The sequence below is a fragment of the Drosophila ananassae genome, chromosome 2R, assembly GCF_017639315.1.
Source record: "Drosophila ananassae strain 14024-0371.13 chromosome 2R, ASM1763931v2, whole genome shotgun sequence".
Taxonomy (NCBI): domain Eukaryota; kingdom Metazoa; phylum Arthropoda; class Insecta; order Diptera; family Drosophilidae; genus Drosophila; species Drosophila ananassae.
The window spans coordinates 1,668,511-1,693,387 of NC_057928.1; the positions used below are offsets into that span (position 1 = coordinate 1,668,511).

At 36.7% G+C, this 24,877-nt stretch overlaps 1 protein-coding gene across 5 annotated transcripts in view; it reads left to right on the forward strand.

The window, feature by feature from the left end:
• Nucleotides 1–13,079, forward strand: part of LOC6503261 (homeobox protein Nkx-2.1) — a 39,754-nt gene extending 26,675 nt beyond the window's left edge. For 4 of the 5 annotated variants that reach the window (XM_044714463.1, XM_001965793.4, XM_014904682.3 and 1 more), the window contains 2 exons: nucleotides 9,000–9,086; nucleotides 12,571–13,079. In XM_044714463.1, the coding sequence (XP_044570398.1) occupies nucleotides 9,000–9,086; nucleotides 12,571–13,002 (519 nt within the window). In that variant the 3' untranslated portion in view covers nucleotides 13,003–13,079. Of the gene's footprint in view, nucleotides 1–8,999; nucleotides 9,087–12,570 lie in introns of those variants that run through there. The other variant, XR_006506985.1, reaches the window with a different exon arrangement.
• Nucleotides 13,080–24,877: the final 11,798 nt, after the last annotated feature.

Below are 24,877 nucleotides of genomic sequence, written 5' to 3' on the forward strand. Positions count from 1 at the left end.
AAACTGATAAATCTATTTTTAAATTATAAAGAAAAGGTAGCTTCGGGAACAGCCGAACAGATTATTTAAAAGTGTAATGCGAAAATGCGCAAATATAGGAAAATTTTCTCGGATCCCTTTAGGAAAATTCAGGGTCTTTATACTCTTGCAAAGGTTATTATCATATAAAAAAAACCTCTTGACGAGGTAAAGTACCGGTGACGAACCTCCATTTGAAACCCAAAATATCTGATATCAATTTTAGTGACGAAAATACATATGCTATATAGGTGTACAAAATTGCATATAAAAAATATTCTTCTTCGGCACGTGACTGATTATATTTTTGTTTTTCTTGCACGTGCCGAGCAAGAATATTTTTTTATTAATTAATTTTTTATTAATTATTAATTTAAATTAAAAATTTTCCCAAAAATGTATTTAAAATTCAAAATTGTTTCGTAGTTGTGGGAAACCAAATTGTCTCAAACAGATGAGAGGCCTATCCTTATGAGACTTTGACTATATAATAAACTATAAAAAAAACAAGAATGGAAAGCTAACTTCGGGCTGGGCCTAAGTTGATATACCCTTGCAGTTATGCCAATTCCGATCGTTCAGTTATATCGCAGCTATAGGATATAGTCGGCCGATCCTTATGAAATTTGGCAAATCAGATTATTTTTTATAATAGAATCTGTACCAAGTCCCATCTTTCCAACTTAAAAAAACACCAAAGTTATGCCAATACCGATCGTTCTATGACAGCTATAGGATATAGTCGGCCGATTCTTATGAAATCAAATATAACATGTGTGGAAAGTCCCAACCCTCTAACTTAAAAAAAACCAAAGTTATGGCATTTCTGATCAATCAGGTTTGTGGCAGCTATAGGATATAGTCGACCGATCCCGGCCGTTCCGACTTATGTTCTACCTGCAAGAAAAAGAAGGATGTGTGTCAAGTTTCAACTCGATAGCTTTAAAACTGAGAGACTAGTTTGCGTAGAAACCGACAGACAGACGGACATGCTTATATCGACTCAGGAGGTGATCCTAATCAAGAATATATATATTTTATAGGGTCGAAGATGTCTCCTTTACTGCGTTGCACACTTTTGACCAAAATTATAATACCCTCTGCAAGGGTATAACAAGAAAGGAAAGCTAACTTTGGGCGGAGCCGAAGTTGATATACCCTTGCGGTTGTGCTATTTTCGATCGTTCAGTTATATGGCGGCTATTGTATATAGTTGTCCGATCCCTATGAAATTTGCAAACCAGATTATTTTGCCCAAAATCGAATTTGTACCCAGTCCCATCTTTCTAGCTTAAAAAACACCAAAGTTATGCCAATTCCGATCGTTCTATGACATCTATAGGATATAGTTGGCTGATCCTTATGAAGTTTTGTATATAATATATTTTGGTCAAATATAACATGTGTGGAAAGTCTCAACCCTCTAACTTAAAAACATTTCCGATCAATCAGTTATATGGCAGGTATAGGGTATAGTCGACCGATCCCGGCCGTTCCGACTTATGTTCTACCTGCAAGGAAAAGAAGCATGTGTGCAAAGTTTCAACTCGATAGCTTTAAAACTGAGAGACTAGTTTTCGTAGAAACTGACAGACAGACGGACAGACAGACGGACAGACGGACAGACGGACATGCTCATATCGACTCAGGAGGTGATGCTAGACAAGAATATATATACTTTATAGGGTCGGAGATGTCTCCTTCACTGCGTTGCATACTTATGACCAAAAATATAATACCCTCTGCAAGGGTATAAAAACAAATTTATGGCATATCCGATCAATCATATAATAAACATGTATTACATATAAAATAAATGCGCAAAATTAAAAAAATAAAAACGTTTTTCCAGTTTTTCTAGTTATACCAATTGTTGAATGTAACACTTTATTTTGGGCGTGCGATATAAAATAATAAATATTAGAAAAGTATTGGCGGAATTGGTTCGCCTAGTTTTTTTTTAGCCTTTAATCCATGATTTGGCCCAAAAACGTTGGTGGCTGTAATTTAAGTAAAGCAGTGTTTTATTTATATGCATTATATGTTCAGTGGGGGCATATGCATATAAACCTTTTTACTCGTAAAATTGTGCATTTGTGAGTCTTCTCATTAAGACATGAGACACTGAAATACAAAGCAGAATTACATCAAAATTTTTCACTAAGCGGCAAAGTTCGAGGTTGGCCGAGTGGGGAGCGTCGTGGTTCCTAACACGGAGGGCCTGGGTTCAAGTCCTAATTGAGTCAATGTTTATGTTATACTTCTTAAGCCCTTTTTTTATTTGGATTTTATTTTTAAATAAATAAACTAAAAGCTGAAAAGATAAACTCTATATTTTTTAGGGTATTGACCAAATATATGCAGACTCCAAAAAGCAAAGTTACCAATATACACATGTATAAGTAAATGCAAGCTTCACAGGAGGCTGCACAAAATGGGTAGCTGCACTTACAGTACTATATCTTGAGTTAACGGATTTTGCCAGATATGAGCGATATATCGAAAGTTGCGTCATCTCAAAAGCTATCTCCACGTGCAATATAAAAAGGATCAATTGAGCAAATTTTGAAAAATACTTTTTTTTCTTAAAAAAAAGTTTTTTTTAGTGTATTTTCTTGTGTACTATATAGACGTTTGGTCCCAGAGAAAGTGAAATAGATATTTAAAAAACCCTTTCAACGGCGTAAAGCTCTTTTTAATATCTTTCTTAATTATAAAGTTATGAATTTTTTCATTAACAACGTTTTTTTAATTTTTTGACGAAAGCTTAAAGTATTTCAAAAAGTTGTAGAACAATAGTTGCTCATATGATAGTAACAAACATTTTCCAATTTTTTTCAGGATTTTTAAGAAAAAAATAGTGCAAACAGACAAACCGACAACTGGCTTCATTTTGAAGAAGAAGAAAAAATCGAATGTTCGAATAACTTCTGAATGAAATGTCGGATCGGGTCGATTGAGGTACCAATTCTAGAATGCGAATATATAAAAAAGTTACTACAATATATAAAAATAACTATCTGCGGACTAAAATCTGTCCCCCAGCCCCACTTTAGTGATTAAAAATTTTTTACCTTCACCCATATTTCTCCCAAACCAAATAACTTTTGGAATATGTTTCGACAAAAATTATCTAATTGAAACAATACCTTTCGATTGGTATATAATTCATTTAGATCGGTTGCCTACAGAAAATTTTTAATTCTTCGGCTATATATAGAGTTTCCTTGCGCACGCTAAGGCATGCAGGTCGTCACCTCGTGGACTTCCGTCCACAGTGATAATTTTGCTCAAAACTGTACAATGCAGTGAAGGGGATATCTTTAACCCTATGACGTATATACACTGCTGGCCAAAATAATAAGTACACGCTCATAAGATTTCTTCTATGTCACGTAAATCTTTTTTGATAACCGTAACGAACCAATTCTAATTTCTTTTAGTTTTCTGGCATAATGTTGATTATAAAAATACTTAACATAAGAATAATTCACGAAATATGTAGAATTTATGGTCGATTAAACCTAAAAAACATAAAAAAGGGTTGGTCAAAAAAATAAGTACAGCAATTCTTCAAAGCCTCTAACTTAAATATAAAAAAGTATATCCCCCCATATTTTGTATAACTTTTGTTATCCGTTTCGGCATGCTGGGCATTTAATTTACGGCACGTCTCCAAACAACTCTCGTACCTTGTCTTTGCTGCAATTCTTCTATATTTTGAAATGTGTCTGTGCCAATCCGACGATTAAGCTCTCCCCATAGGTTATCTATTGGGTTTAAGTCTGCAGTTTGACTTGGCCACTTCATAATGTCCACCTTGTTTTCGGTGAACTAAGCTTTGACCAGCTTTGATGTGTGTTTTGGGTCGTTGTCCTGTAGAAAGACCCATCTCAAGGGCATGTCTTCCTCAGCATTATGTCAGACAATACAATTTTATATCCAAATTGGGTCATAGTATCGGTAATCCGTAGATCGGGACGACTCCATGCCAAGAAAAACAGTCCCAAATCATAATGTTTCCGCTTCCGTGTTTAACGGTCTATTTCGAGTACCGGGCGTCGAATTCTATGCCTTTGGGTCGACGAAACAAGTCGTACATTCTTTCTGGAGTCGTTACCAAATAGATTTAGTTTTGTTTCGTCGCTCCATAGGACATTATTCCACTTTTTGGAACCCTCTGTTCCAGATCATGCCAAATGATTTTGGGCTAACTGTTTCCTCATCTTTAATTTATTCCCTCGAAGGAGAGTAACTTTTCTGGCTATGTGTCCTTGTAAGCCAGCATTAGTAAGTCTTCGACGAACTGATCTAGACGATATTTCATGGTCAATATGAGCAGCAATGGATGAGCAGTAAAAACTTAGCATTCGGGTGTCGGTCGTTTGACAGGATTTCTTCTTCCGACCTCGAGTTTCGAATTGAATGTTGAATTTTAGGGCATGTGGACCAAACATAATGACTGCCCAAGTCTTTTGGCGATTTCCCGAAGATTTTATCCTTCCTTTTGCAGAATTAAAGCAATTTTTCTTTTTTCTGTTGTACAACTCTTTTTTTTGCCCAACTATAGAATTTTTTTTTCCTGGGATTTACTTAAATATGCTAGGAAATAATAAAAACCAACATATCTTAACTCGAATCTAGCTTTAATCCTTTAAAATTTATCAAATACACAGGTGTACTTATTATTTTGACCAGACCAAAATCGCCCACCCAGCATTAAGCTTAGAAAATTAAGCTTAGTATTGAATCCACGAGGTTCCCATATTTCATTCTTGTTTTAGAAATTGTGTAACATTGTAACTTATCAATATAAAAAAAATGGCGGGTGTGCATTGCATAAAAATCGAGTTATATCGAAACAAATAAACACTATATCTGTGTACTTATTATTTTGGCCAGGTGTGTACATATAGTCTTGATCAGGATCACCTCCTGAGTCGATGTAAGCATGTCCGTCTGTCTGTCTATCTGTCTGTCTGTCTGTTTCTACGCAAAGTAGGAACGGCCGGAATCGGCCGACTATATCCTATAGCTGTCACAGAACGATCGGACCAATAGGATTGCCCAAAATGGAATACGTAGAAAGACTTAGTACAGATTTTATATAGGACAAAGTATTCCGATTTGCCAAATTTCATAAGAATCGGCCGACCGATCCGATCCGATAGCCGCCATATAACTAAACGATCGGAAGTAGCACAACCTTGCTAGTTTTAAGGATGCTTGGGGCTAGTTTCCAACATTTTTAGTAGAAAACTGATATGATAGTGAAATTTTCGTATGGATCGGACAACTTTATACGATCCGATATATATAATATATGCGGCTACTTAATTGCAAGGGTATATGAACTTCGGATCCGCCCGATAATAGCTTTCCTTTCTTGTTTTTATATTAAAATTTAAACTTTCGATTCGTATCGGATATTCGAACCTACCTGAAGTTGAATTCAAGTTTGATTTATATGTACAAAATAAACAATATTATAAATCGGCTATATATAGCCTCCTCACATATAATAAGGCAAGCTTTTCGAGGACTTCCGTCTACAGTGATGTACATATTATTGCTAAGCACAACAATATAAATTATATAGAATTCACTTCAGTAATCAAATATAAGAGCACACAAAAACAATAAATACCACTTAACACATAATTGTCATTAGGTTAAGAAATTACTCTTGCGGTGTGCACAATTTGTTCAAGAAGCGACGTGTTATAACAATAAAAACATTTGAACTGTATTGTCACCCTGAAATTGTATTATGTTAAAATTCCTTCCTACCCACATAAACTTGGATGTTATTTCTCCCTTAATAAAGCAAATAAAAAAGTATTCGGCCCAGTGCCTGTTTTTGAAAGATAGAAGTGCATTAGGGGACAATGAAAAAATAATACATTTTAAACTCACCCCTAAAGTAGATAGAAAAGTGGTCATTGTTTGATCATGCTCTTTATAAATAATGGGCATGAGCATTGTGCAAATATAAAGGTGAACACCAGAAATTGTAAAACTATAGGAGTTTATTCACATGAATTGAATAGAATCGGTGTTCCAACTTAATTTGGTTTACCTATGTTTTTTTTTGTTCTCAAATAATTCAAGAAATAAAGCAGCATATTTTAATAGTTTGGGCGGAGTCGAAGCTTATCATCCGTTTATATTCAAGTAACAATAAAAACCGCTTACCTCAGAAAATCAAAATAAATATCCTTATAAATAAATGGAATTATATTTATTTTTTCGTAAATTTATCGCGAAAAAACAATATTTACAGTATAATCCTCTCTTGACATACATAAGTGCCTTATAAAGTAATGGCATGATTAAAATTTAATGAATAATTTTAAAGAAAATTAACGTTTTTATACCATTGCATATATATATAAATATTTATGATCAAGATAACCTTCTTAGTCGATATAAGCATGTCCGTCGGTCCGCGAGTCTGTCTGTTTCTACGAGAAAGAGTCTCTCACTTTTAATGCTATCAACTTCAAACTTTTCATACATTCTTTCTTTTGTACGCAGTGTATAATCGGAACGGCCGGGATCGTTCGAATATATCCGATAGCTGCCATATCGGGGCCATATCAACTGATTGATCGGGACTGGCAAAACTTTGGTGTTATAAAAGGTAGAGGAATGGGACTTTCTATGGATTCTATGATGGGCCAACTTATCCAATCTACCAAATTGAACAGGAATCAATCGCCCATATCCTGATCCTTTATGGAATATAACTGAACGATCGGAAATTACAAAATTGTGGTGTTTTGGAAGAAAGTTGAAACTTTTGTAAAAATTGGTATTATAAGAAATTAATTTAATAATAATATTTTACAGCTGATGATATTTGAATATATCTTAGAATATAAGCTGTCACATAACTGCAAGGGTTTGTCAACTTCGGTTCCGCCCGAAGCAAGCTTTTCTTTCTTGTTTAGATATCTTGCTAGAAGTTGACCAAAAGTTGTTGATAAAAAGTCTCGCCAGTCGTTCAAATGCATTTTTTAGCGCTATAACTTTGTAACGGGATCGAATATTGTACCTTTTCCCACAAAATTTACATAAATAGATTGAATTTATAAAGAAAAAATTTTCCCCTTAAATTTGTTTGTGGAAAGAAATTTTTAATGAACACTAGCCAACAGCAAAAAATCTCCATACATAATTTCACCTGATCCATATCCTTTAGGGTCCCTTAACACAAAGACCAGCATAAACATGAGTTCCATCACCCAAAGTTTCCGCGGTATACCTAAGAGAAGAAATTGATCAAATTTAACCAAATATTGAATTCTGTAGGCCGTGTAATTGGTCATGGCTCAATTAAAAGCCATGACTTTTTTAAAATATGATATTAAAAACTCCTATTTAATTGAAGAAAATATTGTTTAACTATCTACGATAAATTCAATAAAATTATTTCGAGTTTTTCCTTAAATCCAAAGTTATGAATCCAAAATTATCTAATTGAAACAATATCTTTCGATTTGTATATAATTCATTTAGATCGGTTGCCTACAGAAAATTTTTAATTCTTCGGCTATATTTAGAGTTTCCTCGCGCACGCCAAGGCAGGCAGGTCGTCACCTCGTGGGCTTCCGTCCACAGTGATATATAAATATTATTTTTTTTTTCCAATTCCATTATATTCCAATACTATATTATAATTGGTACTCTTCCCGTTTCTTCTACTCCACGATCACTCCTTCTATAACATTTATTTTATTAATTGAACGTATCTTAAAAAAAAATTTCTTAAAATCAAATTCGGTTACATACTTTTGAGTATTTCTAAACGTACCAGTGAACGAGCCAAGGCTTTGCCCTTTTAAATAGCTTTGCATTTAAAGATTTAACCACCTAGCCAAAGAAATGCTTTTTATTTGAGCGGGAGAGGCAAGAAAAAAATTTATAGCAAGGAGACAACATAAAAAATCGTATAACTCTTTCCCCTTAGGGTGCTAAGAGTTGAGATTTAAAAGTTTCCATTTTTCCATTTTGACATTTTTTTTAAAGCAGAGAGTTACAGCGGTAAAACTTCAAAATAAGTAAATGTATTAATTAAAGCTTTCCACCGCGTTAGCTTTACGCGTTATAACGATTAAAAAATACTTTTTTTTAAGATAATTAAGATGTTGCTAGAAAACACTACGGAAAGCAAAAATTAGAGTATGAGTATGGGCTAATTAAGAAAAAATCCCAAAGAAGCAAATCTTCAGTTGTAAAGTAACAGTAAAACAAAATTCAGTGAAATTGTCAGATTATAGACATGCTTAAGACATTTATGTTCTGATTCCATACTGAAAAATAATCTTAAAAATTGACTAAATATGTTCTCCCTTGTTATACCCTTGCAGAGGGTATTATAATATTGGTCAAAAGTGTGCAACGCAGTGAAGGAGACATCTCCGACCCTATAAAGTATATGTATTCTTGATCAGGATCAGCTCCTGAGTCGATGTGAGCATGTCCGTCTGCCCGTCTGTTTTTACGCAACTTTGCACACACCCTTTTTTCCTTTGCAGGCAGTATATAAGTCGGAAAGGCCGGGACCGGTCGACTATATCCTAAAGCTGCCATATAACTAATTGATCGGAAATGCCATAACTTCGTTGTTTTTTAAGTTAGAAGGATAGGAGTTTCAATGGATTCCTTTTTGGGCAAAATAATTCGATATGCCAAATTTCATAAGGATCGGCCGACTATATACGATCCGCTATATATCTAATAATATAAGATGCGTGGCGCCACCTAGCGGACTGCGACTCAACTGCAAGGGTATATTAACTTCGGCTCCGCCCGAAGTTGGTTTTCCTTTCTTGTTTTAATTAAGTTCGGCCGAAGTTTATATGTAATTTATACGTAATCATACAATGTATATGATTATTAAATTATTATTTCATTTAATACATGGTAAACATTTTACTTATTAGTTATTTTTTACAAACATTTTGATTTCATTTTAGGTGAAAATTTGGTTCCAGAATCACAGGTATAAATGCAAAAGACAGGCTAAAGAAAAGGCAATGGCAGAGCAGAATCAACATAATCAGGTAATTTTGATATATAATATATTTATTACTCTAAATACTAAGGTGTAGGTGTAGGTTGTACCTACTACTACAGGTAGGTTGTTGTTTGAAAGGCAGGTCCTGGTATAGGAAGGAGTAATGACAAGATCGGCCAAACTTTCATCGCCAAACTTTTATATCGCATTCTTTGTGTTATTGTATGCCGAAATTTCCGGAAACCATTCATAAAGAATTTATATTCTTGATCAGAAGAGTCGATATAGTCGCGGTAAGGCCGTCCGTCCAAATCTAAAAATTTGTAGACGAGACATTAATATATGTTTATATAGATATAAATATTTTGTTTCCATACATACTAAAGTATTAATTAATTTCTTGTATGCATGGATCTCAGGAACCAAAAGATTATAAGGGACAAAAATAACCTTAAAAGAAAAAATTTTGGCTTGCAAAAAAAGTACCGGATATAATATTAAATAATATAATATTGTGAGACACTGGACTGATAAAGGTTTTATATTTTAAATGCAGACCCAATCTCAGTAAAAGGTTTTTTACAAAATGTAACGGTTATAGACAATGTTATAAACAAAAAAACATTTGTTTCGATCAAGAAATTTTTTGATAAATTACTTGTATACTTAAACAAGTAACATATTGGGAAAGCCGACGGGAAGTAGAGGTAAGTAGTTGACAGTCAAGGGGAAAAATCAACTAATGACATCCTTTTAAATGCAATATTTGAAATCGGCGCAATCAGTGCAACACATTTGGAACGAGCTCCTTGAGCTTTAAAAAATTAGGTTTAGGTAATCTTATTGGTTTCCTATTTAGTTGTTGAATTGAATCAAAATGTATATAACACCAAAGTTATGCCGTTTCCGATCAAGCAGTTATATGGCAGCTATAGGATGTAGTGGGTCGACCATATGCGTGTTAAGGAAAATGCAAAAATGCTCAAAGTCTGATATTGCTTTACTCCGTCAACTTAACCCACGAAGCCTCAATTAATTTACCCTGTTAATAAATAAAATTATGTATTTATAAATGTTAATAAATACATAAATTTTCACGGATACAATTTGTATGTTTTAAAAATATACTCTTACATCCTACAAGTAGCTGGTATAAGAATAAGCTAGGATGGTTTAATTTTCGCATTTACGGTTTACTTTTTGCATTTTTTCCCGTGCCCTATAAATTCATGGTCTTATTAATTTGCGATTGCTTTATGGAATCTAATATGCCATTTTTCATGCAGATTGAATTTTGATTTGAATTATAAATTGGGCATTGGAATAGTTAGACAATAACTCCAAAAGTATGAGTAGTATTCGAGGATAGGACGAATTAAAAAAATAACAAGAGCAGTGGTCAACAGGGCTTACACATACAGTATAAACGAACGAAACTTTGCGCTCGCAGCTTCGACTTGTTACTAATACTAATGCGTTAAAATCATATCCATGTATTGTGTGCCGACAACTGAGTCGTGGAGCATCTTCAAGTTCATAATCAAATTTGGACCAAATTTTAATAAAAGCCTAAGCTTTATTTACTATCATTGAAATGTACTCATGAATGATAGCTTACGGCCAAAATGAACACAAAGATTCGAGATTAGGGGGCCCTAAGCACCTCGTTGTTTATGTACGGTAATTAAAAAAAAAATTTTAAAAGACTGGGAAGGAGCGAACTGAGACTGCGTTTACGTTTGGTATTGACAAAATAATCAAAGGAGCTCGAATCAATAAAAAAGTTATTCTTTCTCTTCGGTTCATAATGCTTCTAAATTTTATTGTTGAGGCTAGAATAGTAACGAGTGCACCTGGACACATCGTCTATTGCGTCCAACACCAGGACATTTAGAATGGAACAAGAAAGGAGAGCTAACTTCGGGCGGAGCCGAAGTTGATAGTTAGTTGAGTTAGGTAGTAGCTTATACTATTATATCTATATCGGGTCGTATAAAGTAGGCCGATCCTTATCAGAATTTCACCATCAAATCAATTTTGTAATAAAAATTTGCGAAACAGCCCCAAGCATTTTCACCAATTGCAAGGTTGGCTTTGCTATTGCAAATAGTTGGCCGATCCTTATAAAATTTTTTAAATAAGATATTTTGGTTTACGTAGAAACAGACAGACAGATAGACGGACATGCTCATATCGACTCAGGAAGTGATCCTGATCAAGAATATATATACTTTATAGGGTCGGAGATGTCTTCTTCACTGCGTTGCACACTTTTGACCAAAATTGTAATACCCTCTGCAAGGGTATAAAAAGTTATTGCATAGCCGGCTTATTGCAGGCTAGGTATGAGTCACCAATAAGAGATCCGAATTTGCATTTTTTGGCTATATAACTAAGATTTATTGTTGAAAATGTTATATTCTTTATAGTAAGAGCTTTGGCATAGAGTAAACGTATAGCGCAAGAGAAGACGTTTAGCGAAGGCGGGCGTCGTAGAGAAGGAAAAACTATGCTTTCCGTAAAAGATGTATGTGGGCTAATCCAGCAAAGCCAATTAGAATATGGATAATTTTTTTAGCTGCAGCGGCATTTATTCTTCTCTGTCTATTTGTAGCTCATGTACTTTTGGGAGCTTTGTAAGAGCTTCTACGCCCAAGCTCTTAGTTCTTACTTGGATATTTTTGAGTTGGTATTGACGGGCCGCTACCTTGTTATATTGCGCGGAATTAACCCTAAATAAATACTAAAACCGGAATTTGAAATTGTTTAATTCGGCCACTAATACGGCCAAAAGCTGGTAGCGTTACAATGTAAGAATATGCAAAATTGCGCAAGGAAGTACTACAGGAATGCAAGATCTTTAAGCGATCGTTACTATGGCAGCTATATGATTCAGTTTTCAGACCTTCTCCCAAAAACTCCGGAAAAAAACAAGAAGGAAAAGCTAACTTCGGGAGGAGACGATATGCCCTAGCAGTGAAATTCCATTTTATATTTCTGATGATTATTTATCATATATGGCTGAAGTCCGACCACAATGAAATTTGGTACATCGAATAAGTTTGGAACCAATATGGAATAGGTATAAAGTCCCAATGTTCTGGCTTAAAAAACACTTAAGTAATGCCATTTCCGATTAATTATTTGTATGGCAGTTTTTGGATATAGTCGACCCATCGCGGCCGTTCCGACTTATATACTGAGCGCAAAGGAAAGAATGATGTGGGTTAAGTTTGAAGTCGATTGCTTTAAAACTGAGAGATTAGTTCGCGTAGAAACAGACATATTTACAGGAGGTGATCCTGACCACAAATATATATACCTTCTAGAGTCGGAGATGTCTCCTTCTCTGCGTTGGACACTTTTGACCAGTATTATAATGCAAGGGTATAATTACATACACAATAATTAAATTTGAACAATATTCTTAAATTTTTTAAAGGAAATAAGTAATGTTTTACTATTATATTTATGCATATTTGAATGTAATAATCCATATTTTTTTTATTTAATGTATTTTTTAATTGTAGTCGGCAAGTTCTCCAAGGCGGGTTGCTGTACCAGTCCTGGTTAAGGATGGGAAGCCATGCGCTGGCAATAACAGTACCAATCAAACACAAACACATGGAAATAACAGTACAGCATCAGGCAATAACAGTGGTGCTACCAATAGTGGAAATCAAAATAGTGGAGGTGTATCAGTAACTGCAAATGTCAGCAGTGGACTTAACCTAATAACAGGAGAAGCTCCTAATTCGCACTCACCAGATACATCTTCTTCCCTAATAGCTAGTTATGGGACTGTTGGAGGTTCCAATGTTGCTATGTTACAGCAACCCTGCAATAATACTATTATGACTAATAGCTTAGCAATGGCGTACCGAAACCAAAATAATTTCATTTCCAATGGACATCAGCAACAATGTGGTGGCTACTTGCCTTTACAGGGCAGAGCATGGTAAAATATTATTAGTCTAAATTGTTTAAAGTAATATCATGTACTCTTTTCGGTTTGATAAAATAAAGATTCAAAAATGTACTTTATAGTAGTGTTCGTGAAAATAATTAGATCAAAAATATTTTCAATAAAGAAAATTCGTTATAATAACCTGTTCATTTATTGTGAGAGTATGTAAGTTATTGCAACACAAGAACTTAGGGTGTTAAGCATAAAATTGTAGTTTCATTTAATGAAATATTTGCATTACAAATTACATCCACTAATATTAAAAAAAAAACGTTTATTTTTAATATAAGACTATAATAAGTGTATATAAATAGGCCAATAAATATGTCAATAAAATATAATGAAACCAACAAGGTTAAAATAGACTGGATCGTCATTGAAACATATTTTTCATGTCCTCTGAAGCCTGCGGCAAGAGGTTTCAGAATCAAATTTTTATTTTGCTTTTTCATTTTTTAGGAAGCTGGTTACATTTCAATATTGCGCTTTCAACCGTAGCGGTCGATTCCCATATTTTCCAAGTCACATTTTTATATTTGTGTGAATTTATATTTGACAGATCCGTGGTGTATACAGACCTATAGATACAAATCTATTTCCTGAGTAGGTGAGTGTAAGAAGCTTAAACAAGAAAGGAAAGCTGACTTCGGGCGGAGCCGAATTTTATATACTCTTGCAGTTAGGTAGCAGCTTATATTATTATATATATATCGGATATATATATCGGAAACAGTTGGCCGATCCTTATCAGAATTTGACCATCAAATCAATTTCTGTAATAAAAATTTTGGAAACAGCCATCTTTAAAAATAGCAAGGTTGTGCCATTTCCGATCGTTCAGTTATAGGGCCATAGTCGGCCGATTCTTATGAAATATAGTCGACCGATCCCGGCCTGAGAGACTTGTTTGCGTAGAAACAGACAGCCAGACAGGCAGACATGCTTATATCGACTCAAGAATTGATCCTGATCAAGAATCTATATACTTCATAAGGTCGGAGATGTCTCCTTCACTGCGTTGCACACTTTGACCAAAATTATAATACCCTCTGAGAGGGTATAAAGGAAAGGGTATAAAGGTATTTCTCCTCACCCTTTTCCTCAGCAGTATTAGCATTAGTCGTTTTGGGGTCCATTTCATCTATGGACGAGTAATAATAATAGCCAACGCCCCAAAATTTAATTTACTCACAGTAACACCAATAACAGGATTAAATCTGAGTCGTTGAGCAACGATAAAACAGCCTTAATAACCGCAAGGTGCGGAAAATGCTATCTGAAAAAGATGGACGATCCTTATGAAATACAATGTGCTTAGGAACAACAAATTTCATGATCAAAGACAGAGGAATGTTTTCATATTGACGAAAGGGATGATAGTGAAAATTTACCCTAAATACTTCGAACGTTTTGGTAGCAGCAGTACTCTATTAAACTATAAGAGTCTATAGTCTACGGACTTTTTTGGAAGTGCTATCATCAAATTTTTTGAGAGTCAATTACAGTAGCAATCCGGAGCAGGGCTGGAAACATGGCTTTACGAAGAGCAAGCATAAGCATAGAGCTAAGTATGGTGGGTCATTTAATGTAGGAGATGATGATAGGCGGACGCGAAATCTTTGACGATTCTATTGCATGACTCATTGGAGAGATCGCCTTATGCATGGCTTCAATATTAGGCGAAATGCGGGGAGGCTCAGGATATATATATTTAAAAATTTATTAAGATGCACCTGAACACATCGTCCGCGATCGTTTCTCTGGCAGTCCGACCCCGATCAAATTTGGTACATCGGATAAGTTTGGAACCAATATGGAATAGGTATAAAGTCCCAATCTTCTGGCTTAAATAACACTAAAGCACACTAAACCATTTCCGATTAATCATTTGTATGACAGTTTTTGGATATAGTCGACCCATCGAAGCCGTTCCGACTCAAATAATGCGTGCAAAGGAAAGAATGATGTGTGTTAAGTTTTAAGTCGATTGCTTTAAAACTGAGAGACTAGTTTGCGTAGAAGCAGACATCCTGACCACGAACCTTCTAGGGTCGGAAATGTCTCCACTGCGTTGCACACTTTTGACCAAAATTATAATACCCACTACATGAAGGGTATAAAAACGTATCGAAACCGACGCACAAGCTTTATACTTTTTTTCTTGTCGACCTGATCTAGGGGATTTATAGGGTCAAAGATGAATCCTTGAATGCATTACAAATATCTAGATAAAAATTTCACACACAACAATTAAATTTGACCAATATTCTTAAATTTTTTAAAGGAAAAAAGTAATGTTTTATTATTATATTTATGCATATTTGAACGAAATAAAAAATATTTTTTTGTATTAAATGTGTTTTTTAATTCTAGTCGGCAAGTTCTCCAATGCGTGTTGCTATACCAGTCCTGTTTAAGGATGGTAAGCCATGCGCTGGCAATAATAGTACCAACACAAACACATGGAAATAACAATACAGCATCAGGCAATAACAGTTGCTATAGTTGAAATCAGAATAGTGGAGGTGTATCAGCAACTGCCAAAGTAGGCAGCGGACTTAACCTAATAATAGGAGAAGCTCCAAATTCGCACACAACAGATAAATCAGAAGTGTTCGAAAAATAATTAATAATAACCGGTTAATTTATTGCGAGAGGTTGTAAGTTATTGTAACACAAGAACTTAAGGTGTTAAAAAAAAAAATAAATCCGAATATGCTTTACAACACTATCTCTCTTTTGTTAGAATTAGTCAGTTTTGAAGTCACTTGTGAGTCACTGAAAAGAAGCAACAGAAGTCCATCAAGTGCAAAAGTCGTTATTATTAAGAATAGTTAATTTATTATAAATTACTCAATCAATTTAAATGAACAATATTTTGTAAGCCAAACCCTACATAAGTGTATATAAAGGAGACAATAAATTTTATGATGTCTGTTGTGATTAGTTTATCGCGCTGTTTATAAACTGGTGGCTGTATAAAATTATAAATGAATACGTGCACTCGGTTGCTCTTTATAATTCACTATATTCTTGCATTCAAACTAATGTCTAGCTTATCTATTACTGCAAAGCGGGGTGAATTCTGACAAGAGCGAAAAAAGGGCTACCGCTATTCCCTATGTTAACTTCTAGTGGACTTTAACGATAACATATCCACTGTCGGGTCAAGCAGCCGCCGGAAAGAAGATTGGCCGGCAATAATTTCTTGAGTTCGTGACGTCACTTTCTTTTACACCTATGTTCGCGTCGCCCGCTCTCGTGCATTCGATCGGCCACCTGCATCTGCAGTCATGCACTAGCGTTTGTCTCGCTCTCTCCCGGGCTCTCTCGATCGCTCCGCAGCATCAAGCATTGAGCCGCGCTCCCGCGTTTGTTTTTAATTCGTTCGTCACCCCCTCGCAGTCGCATCTATACATATATCATTAGTATTAACCCAAACATTTCAAATAAATTGTATGAATATCTCTAAACTGAACTGTGCTTGTTTTACTAAAGCCAATATTTAGAACGTTGAATGTAGCTCCCGAAAACGCTCGGTAACTGAACTTCCACTATATATCAATTCCAACCAAATCTTAATTTCTATTTACTAATATCTATATCTTTTCTATCTTTTTACAATATTATATCTATATCTATTCTGTCTATGTACAACTGGATTCTACGCCAGTCTGTGGACTGCTCCTTTAAAAAGTGCTCCAGAGCTAGTCTTGACGACAGTGAGCAGTGCAGTCAACAATGCAGTCAACAATGAAGCTTTCGTACCTTCTGCAGGTTTGCAACGACTATCGATGCATCAGAAAAGGCATGAAGGAGGAAGCCAAGGAGATCAAATAGCTTTGATGTCATCGAAAGAATATTTCGCTTCGTCACCCTTCGACCAATGACTGAAGTATCAATTTCAAATTTAAATATACCATCTTTAGGAACCCAAGCCATTCCTAATGTTTTAGTCAGCTCTGAGTGAAAGTGTTATTGGCTTAAAGGTATTCTCGGATTCAGTAACTTCAGGCGAGTTTGAAAACCACTTACTCATTTCAAACCCAGCGTTTTGAAGAACTAGAGTTACTTCAGGCTTAATTATCTTAAGCACCTCCACTCAACCAGCATTAGTTAACATATCGTCGACGTAAAAGTCAGACCCAATATCTTTAGCAGCTCGAGGGAATTTATTTTTCATATATAGTGGGGTATAACATAGTATGAAGTAGCATGAAAATCATTTATAAATAAACTAAATAAATTTTCGTTAAATTCGGATCTCGAGAAAATCTTCTTTCAAGCGACAGAAAACGGCAATTGGCAACCTCGAATGAGTTGCCCAAATCGCTTGGATCCGACCTAAATGGAAGTCTGACTTCAAATCGACTTGAAGGTTGTCTTCTAGTATTCTTCTGATAATGTTTCTCACACAACTCCTGTTCAGGCGACAAAATCTTTTTAGAAGATAACACTATTCTCTCAGTTATTGTTAAAGCTATCGACTTAAAACTATGCACACTATGCTTCTTTTGTTTGCAGGCAATATATAAGTCAGAACGGTCGACTATATCCTATAGCTGCCATATACGTCGATATAAAATTAGGTAGTTACTTGGACAAAGTACCCGGCACAATAAGCATGTATAACGTTTTCCCAAAGACAGCAGGGGATCGTAGGCCGAGATAATGAAATCCTTTCATTACATGACGTAACACTACAGACAAGAAATTCCATTTTTACTTATTATTGTAACACCTCGTACCACTGTGTCAATGAAGTTAAAAAGCAACGAGTTGGAGTGGTAAAATGGTTCAGCAATTCGCACATAACCACGATAGAAAAGTTGCAAAGTGTAGCGGAGCTTAGAACTACAGGATCAACGGGTACTAGCGCCACCTATCGGGCGGTAGCCGTTGCAAGTGGCAACATTATAATCTATAGTTTATCGGCAATCTGCAAGACTGCATTTGCGTTAACGATAAGTCTCCCACTAATCCCAGCTCTAGCGCCGGCAGGAAGCTACTGCTAAACGCTCCATGCTTTCTTTCCCAAACCGCATCTTGACCTGAAAGGTTGCTTAAAAAGTAGCTGTTCAAGGCTGTCCAAGAAGGAAGAGAGAAGTTGGATCCGCTTAAGTCGCAATCCGATCTTGCGGCGATCCAAGTCGAGATTTACTAGCTACACGGATTTTAAAGTGTAAAACAGTGGTAGAAGCGTTCTGGCCAGATTGTGGTCATATTAGATATTGTTTTCCCAGGCCCCTAAGGGTAAGTTCGATAAGCTGCAGAGCAAAGCAAATGAATATGCTCTCACACAAACATTTTTTTATCTCATATCTCATACAGAAGCAGCAAGCAGGGCAAAATTGATCCCCGTTTCAAGAAGCTCAGTCTATTTTCGGCACGGTTTCTATACAGTTCGGCGTGGGCATAAGTCCGAGTGCGGCGAGGAGGGGAAAAGTCCCCTATAAACCACAAAGAAAGGTCTAAAGGTGTCTCTTACCGTTTCGGGAACTCTAAGGTTCTTTAAATAATTCAGATATGGCCCAAACATCATAAATGCATTACGCTTAAAAATATAATATATAGAGAAAAAACCCCGTTATAGTTAATACTAAATAATATCGTAGGTTAAAATTTCTAAAGTTTAAAATGGTAAGTTAAAATCAAAAATATTGAGTAACAAGATTGGAAAGAATTTGTAAAAGTTAAAAGAAAAAAAATGTGAATATAAAAAGTGAATTATGCGGCTACGGAAAGAGAAAAAAAAATATGCAAAAGAAGTTATAAAATCACTTATCAGTAGGAAGATCTTAGAAAAAAAATATGTGAAGGCGGAATTGGAAAAAATTTAAAGTTTTCGTGCATGCAAATTTCGGTCGCTTAAAGACATGCACTAAATATTGTGCATTTACTGAATCTTTTTGTTGTTGTTAGTTTTTTTTATTGTGTTTGCCTGCCAGAAATTCACAGCACCACCGCCAACGAATGGAAGCGCTTTCGTCATTGGAGGAATTCAAGGTGAGCTTTATATACTATTTGGCAATAAACCAAGTTTGATTCTTTTTCTACCGAAATTTTGTTACACGATCACACGAATATAAATGAGTATAAAAAAATAATTTTCCTTAAAAATTTAAAAATATTTTTGAAAAACATTGAATTGATTTGCGTTAGAATGAAAACAATAACGAAGTTACTTTTTAAATAATTATATCACATTTCTTTTTGCATACTTTAACCCACAAATTTCTAGAAAGATTTACTGTTATTTTTTATTTTTATTAGAATATTTTATGAGTACTAAGAATGAATATCCTATTTCTCCCTGTATTATATGAATAAACAAATATTATAATGTCTGAGTAAATACCCAGTTTTAACTCCATGCTGACCCAAGAGCCGTCGTAAGTTCAAGATTCTAAAAGGGGCCTAATGCATAGCTTTGTCGGAAGAGCATTGGCCATGGTAGGGAGGGCTGATAACACCCCGTTCACATCTAGGGGCGTGGCATGTCTAGTGAGAAGTACTGTTTCATTTTCTTAACCGCCTGTCCGATTTTTATGATATCTCTTTTCCGGCTCGTAACCTATTCGCACGCGATAAATTTTAGTTATTAAAGATACGAATGAGCGCCCGTAATCTGAATCCTCTAAATAACACCACGACAATTGCCGACGAGATATAGCCGGATTTCAACGCGTGCGGGATTAACAGATTGCAAGACCACCAGCTCAGACGTTGTTCGTTACAGGAATAATAAGAAATAATATCTAAAATAATTATGGCGCCCAACGTGGGGCCTTACTGTACAGTGAAGCCCACCTAATAGCATGAAAATACTAAATCTGTCCTTTCTGTTCTATTTCTGTCAATTTTCCCAGTCAGGTGGGTCAACTTTCATTCGCATAGGAATGCAGTGTTTATACTTTTAAAAATAGTAAAACCTGACCACGAAGAAAGTTTGGCACACCTTTCTCCTTGATTTGTGTTAAATTACATCGGACTTAGGGCGCTTCGGACTTAGGCAATCAACATTCACTATGTGTTTTGGCTAACCGCGCTTGGCGTAGCAATACCTAATTTAAATTAGATCTGACAAGTCATCACTGCAGGATAACAGTGCTAATGCCCGCGAGCAGTAGCCTGGCCGCGGTTTGGATTTAGGTCTAATGTGGTTTGTTTTATTTTTTTTGAGTCTGTTAGATTGAAATGTGCTTGAAACTACAATCCTAGAAAAATTATTAGTAGTTGAGGTTGGCCACACTATAAATAATCAAACCAGGCTAAATGATCAAATCACCTTTATATCTCCTTCTATCTTTCTCAGAACCTCTCACGTTAACATGCATAAGAGCTTCGACAATGAGCTCTTGGTTAAGCATGGAGTAATTCAATTTTCATATATTATCTTTTCGCACTCATTGAACATATACATATCTTACAATTATACATATCCTGTCGTATATCTTACAAATAACTGTTCTATTTCTGTCAATTTTCCCAGTCAGGTGGGTCAACTTTCATTCGCATAGGAATGCAGTGTTTATACTTTTAAAAATAGTAAAACCTGACCACGAAGAAAGTTTGGCACACCTTTCTCCTTGATTTGTGTTAAATTACATCGGACTTAGGGCGCTTCGGACTTAGGCAATCAACATTCACTATGTGTTTTGGCTAACCGCGCTTGGCGTAGCAATACCTAATTTAAATTAGATCTGACAAGTCATCACTGCAGGATAACAGTGCTAATGCCCGCGAGCAGTAGCCTGGCCGCGGTTTGGATTTAGGTCTAATGTGGTTTGTTTTATTTTTTTTGAGTCTGTTAGATTGAAATGTGCTTGAAACTACAATCCTAGAAAAATTATTAGTAGTTGAGGTTGGCCACACTATAAATAATCAAACCAGGCTAAATGATCAAATCACCTTTATATCTCCTTCTATCTTTCTCAGAACCTCTCACGTTAACATGCATAAGAGCTTCGACAATGAGCTCTTGGTTAAGCATGGAGTAATTCAATTTTCATATATTATCTTTTCGCACTCATTGAACATATACATATCTTACAATTATACATATCCTGTCGTATATCTTACAAATAACTATTACTAATCTTCCCACGACTATAAAGGTTGGAGGATTAAGAAAAAAAGTTAGTTCTACAGAGTTTGTACCGTTTGATAGAAAAGTCCGAGAAATTTCATTTAGCTTTCGATTTAAGAGAGACAGAATAATACAATAAATTTAGCTGTTATATCCCAAGCAGTCAAGATTTAGTTGTGAAATGGGTCTCGATCATTCAGATACCGAAGAGGCAAGTGCTTCAACAGAGGTCTGTACGTTGTGCAGAACTCGTCCTTCGTCAACGGAATGGTTTAAAACCAAATGTGGGCATAGTTTTCATAGAAGCTGTATAAAAACGCATTTCGCAAAAGATAGAAGTTGTCCTGTCTGCAAAGCATCCTGCCAAGGAGAATCTGTGGGAAGACCAGATAGTGTCGCACAGCATACAAGGCAGAAACAAAGGGTCGCAAGTTCACAGGTAGAAAGCGTGGAGCAAAGAGTCGCTGACATGGAGGGTCGAGGTCAGACTAGTAGTCGCGAGAGCATGGAGAGCATGCTGCAGGATGCAGTGAAGAGGATGCAAAATGAGTTACTTACGCAGTTGACAGAGAAAATGTCCCTTTTAATTCATTCGAATTTGGCAGGCTGGAGCCAAGAAGCTCCACGTCAAGGTGTAGCCAACGCAAGTCCGTCGTTTGACCATCTGCTACGTGTAGATGCGGGTCAACCTAGTGAGGTGCAGGAACCGGTTAACCCAAACTATTCACCCAGGTCAATCGACCCGATAAGGTCTCTCATATAATGAATGGGTGGAAGTTGCGTTTTAGTGGTGCCGAGGGTGGAATAAGCGTAGATAATTTTATTTATAGAGTTCAGGCTTTAACTTGCCAGACACTTGGCGGAAATTTCGATATTCTCTGTGGAAATGCAAGTGCGCTGTTTGAAGGCAAAGCCGATGATTTTTTCTGGCGGTACCATAAATCTGTTCGGACCGTGAGATGGAATGATTTGTGTGCTGCTCTTCGCCGTCAGTTCAGGGATACGAGAACTGATGTAGATATACGAGAAACGATCAGGGATCGTAAACAAAAAGAAAGGGAAACTTTCGACTCCTTTTATGATGCGGTGGTCCAACTTACAGATAGCTTAGAGGATCAAATGGAGGAGAGGGAGTTAATAGAAATTCTTCAGCGAAATTTAAGACCCGAGATAAGGCACGAGATCTTAAATATCTCTATTAGTTCAATGTCACGGCTTCGCGAAATTTGTAGAAAGCGGGAGTGCTTCCTTGAAGAACTTAAGAAAGAGCAGGTCTACAAAAAGGGACCACCATTCAAGATCCACGTGTCTGAGCTCCTTGAAGATTCTCATGACCCAACCGAATCAGAATTCTTCGATGAGCGGGAAGGTACTGTGGAGGCCATATCCTTAATCTGCTGGAATTGCAGAAAAGAAGGATACAGATACCAAGACTGCACAGCGACACGAAAAGTGTTCTGTTATGGTTGTGGTGCTCGAAATACCTACAAACCATCTTGCCAAAGGTGTTTAAAAAACATACAGCAGAACACCCAAGTTGTTCGTTCGCGGACTGTTCTGAAGGCACAAGGAACGAACATGGAGAATCTGGAAGTATAGATATCAATGAGGTGGGTGTTCCTGAGGATATCCTTGAACCAACTGAAGGCACCGCAGCAGGATGGCACCACAGAGTTTCTACTGCTAATAAGTTTATTAACAGTGTTACGAGCAAAAATAGTAAAAATTTTAGGATTACAGCTAAGTCTAGAAATTCAAACAGGTTAAGAAGATTTTGGAGAGTCACCAAAGATTTGTGTGCGCTCCGAAAAAGTTGTGTCGACAATCGGCCGCATGCAGCAGTTACAGTTCTTGGCAAGGAAGTGAAAGGGCTGATGGATACAGGAGCAGCAATGAGGTGTATAGGCGGACGATTTGCACAAGAAATTTTAGGAAGTGGAGTTCCCGTGCGTAGAGTGTTTAGTAATATTTCGACGGCAGATGGCAGTAAGCAAAACATTGTCGGGCGAATAAAGAAAGGAGTTGAGTACAAAGGCCGTAAAGAGCTTTTAGAATTATATATAGTCCCTTCGTTAGAGCAGGATCTCTATTTAGGCATTGACTTTTGGAACCTGTTTGACCTATTACCTCCAGATATTCAGATATCAGAGCTGAGCGCCCACAAGATTTCTGATGAGCAGAGAAGAAGTCTGCAGAAGGTAGTAGAAAAGTTTCCATCGTTTGAAGTATCGGGGCTAGGTAAAACAAGCCTTCTGTCGCATCAGATCGATGTTGGTGTTGCAAAACCCATTAAGCAGAGGCATTTTCCTGTCTCTCCAGCTGTAGAAAAGTTACTCTATGCAGAAGTAGATCGAATGCTGCAGCTAAGAGTGATTGAGGAGTCCGACAGTGCCTGGTCATCACCAGTAGTCCTAGTTCAAAAGCCCGGAAAGGTCAGGCTTTGTCTAGATAGTCGTAAAGTGAACGCGGTATCCGTCAAGGACGCATACCCGTTGCCACAAATTGACGGTATCCTTAGTCGGTTGCCCAAAGCTAATTTCATTAGTAGTCTAGACCTCAAGGACGCATTTTGGCAGATTCCATTAGATCAAGCGTCTAGGGATAAAACAGCTTTCACGATCCCTGGTCGTCCACTTTACCAGTTCAAGGTGATGCCGTTTGGACTCTGCAATGCGGGCCAAACTATGTCACGATTGATGGATAAGGTTATCCCAGCAGCCTTACGAAACGAGGTCTTCATCTATCTCGATGATCTCCTTATAGTCTCCGAAAGCTTTGAAGCGCATATGGAAATACTTGAGACAGTTGCAGATTGCATCCGGAAAGCAGGTTTGACTATTAATGTCAAGAAAAGCCATTTCTGCGTGCAAGAGGTCAAGTATTTGGGACATTTAATTGGGGAAGGTGTTATACGCACAGACCCAGATAAAGTGGCTGCGATTGAAAAGTTTCCATTGCCAAAAACTCTTAGGAGCCTGAGAAGTTTTTTAGGTATGGCTGGCTGGTATAGAAAGAGGCGTTTTGGTCCAAAAGACAGAGGATGGTGATGAGTACCCAATCGCGTATATATCCAAAAAGCTCAATAAAGCCCAGAGAAATTACTCTGTAACTGAGCAAGAGTGTCTTGCGGCGATCATAAGCGTGAAGCGCTTTTGCACTCTCGTTTAGCAAGGTGGGCCCTTAAGTTGCAAGCTTTTAGATTTACGATTGAGCATCGGAAGGGGTCACTGAATGTTGTTCCTGATGCACTCTCGAGGCTAAACGAGGACGAATTAGCAAGCATAGATGCCTCTAATGGCTTGTTAGTGGATACTTCCTCCGAACATTTTCGTAGTCCTGAGTATATTGGTCTGATAGATAGCGTAAGGGCCCATTGCTCGAAATTCCCAGACTTAAAGGTTGTAGACGGCTTAGTATATAGGCGCTTAGAACACGCAACAGGTGAGCCGCTCCACGACGTGTACATTTGGAAGCTGTGGGTGCCCGTTCAGCTGGTAGGCGAGGTTTTGAAGAACGCGCATGATCATCCACTTGCATCTCCCGGCGGAGTTCACAAGACTCTAGAGCGAATAAGACGCTATTATTACTGGCCCGGTTTGGTAGGAGATGTTAAGGCGTATGTTGGCGGGTGTGAGACTTGTAAGACCACTAAGGCACCACACAGTCCCCTTAGGCCTCCGATGGGTAAAGCGCCAGAGTCGGAAAGATTCTTTCAGTCAATCTCTATCGATTTCCTGGGTCCGTATCCGCGTTCAAAGAGCGGGAATATTGCTATTTTTAT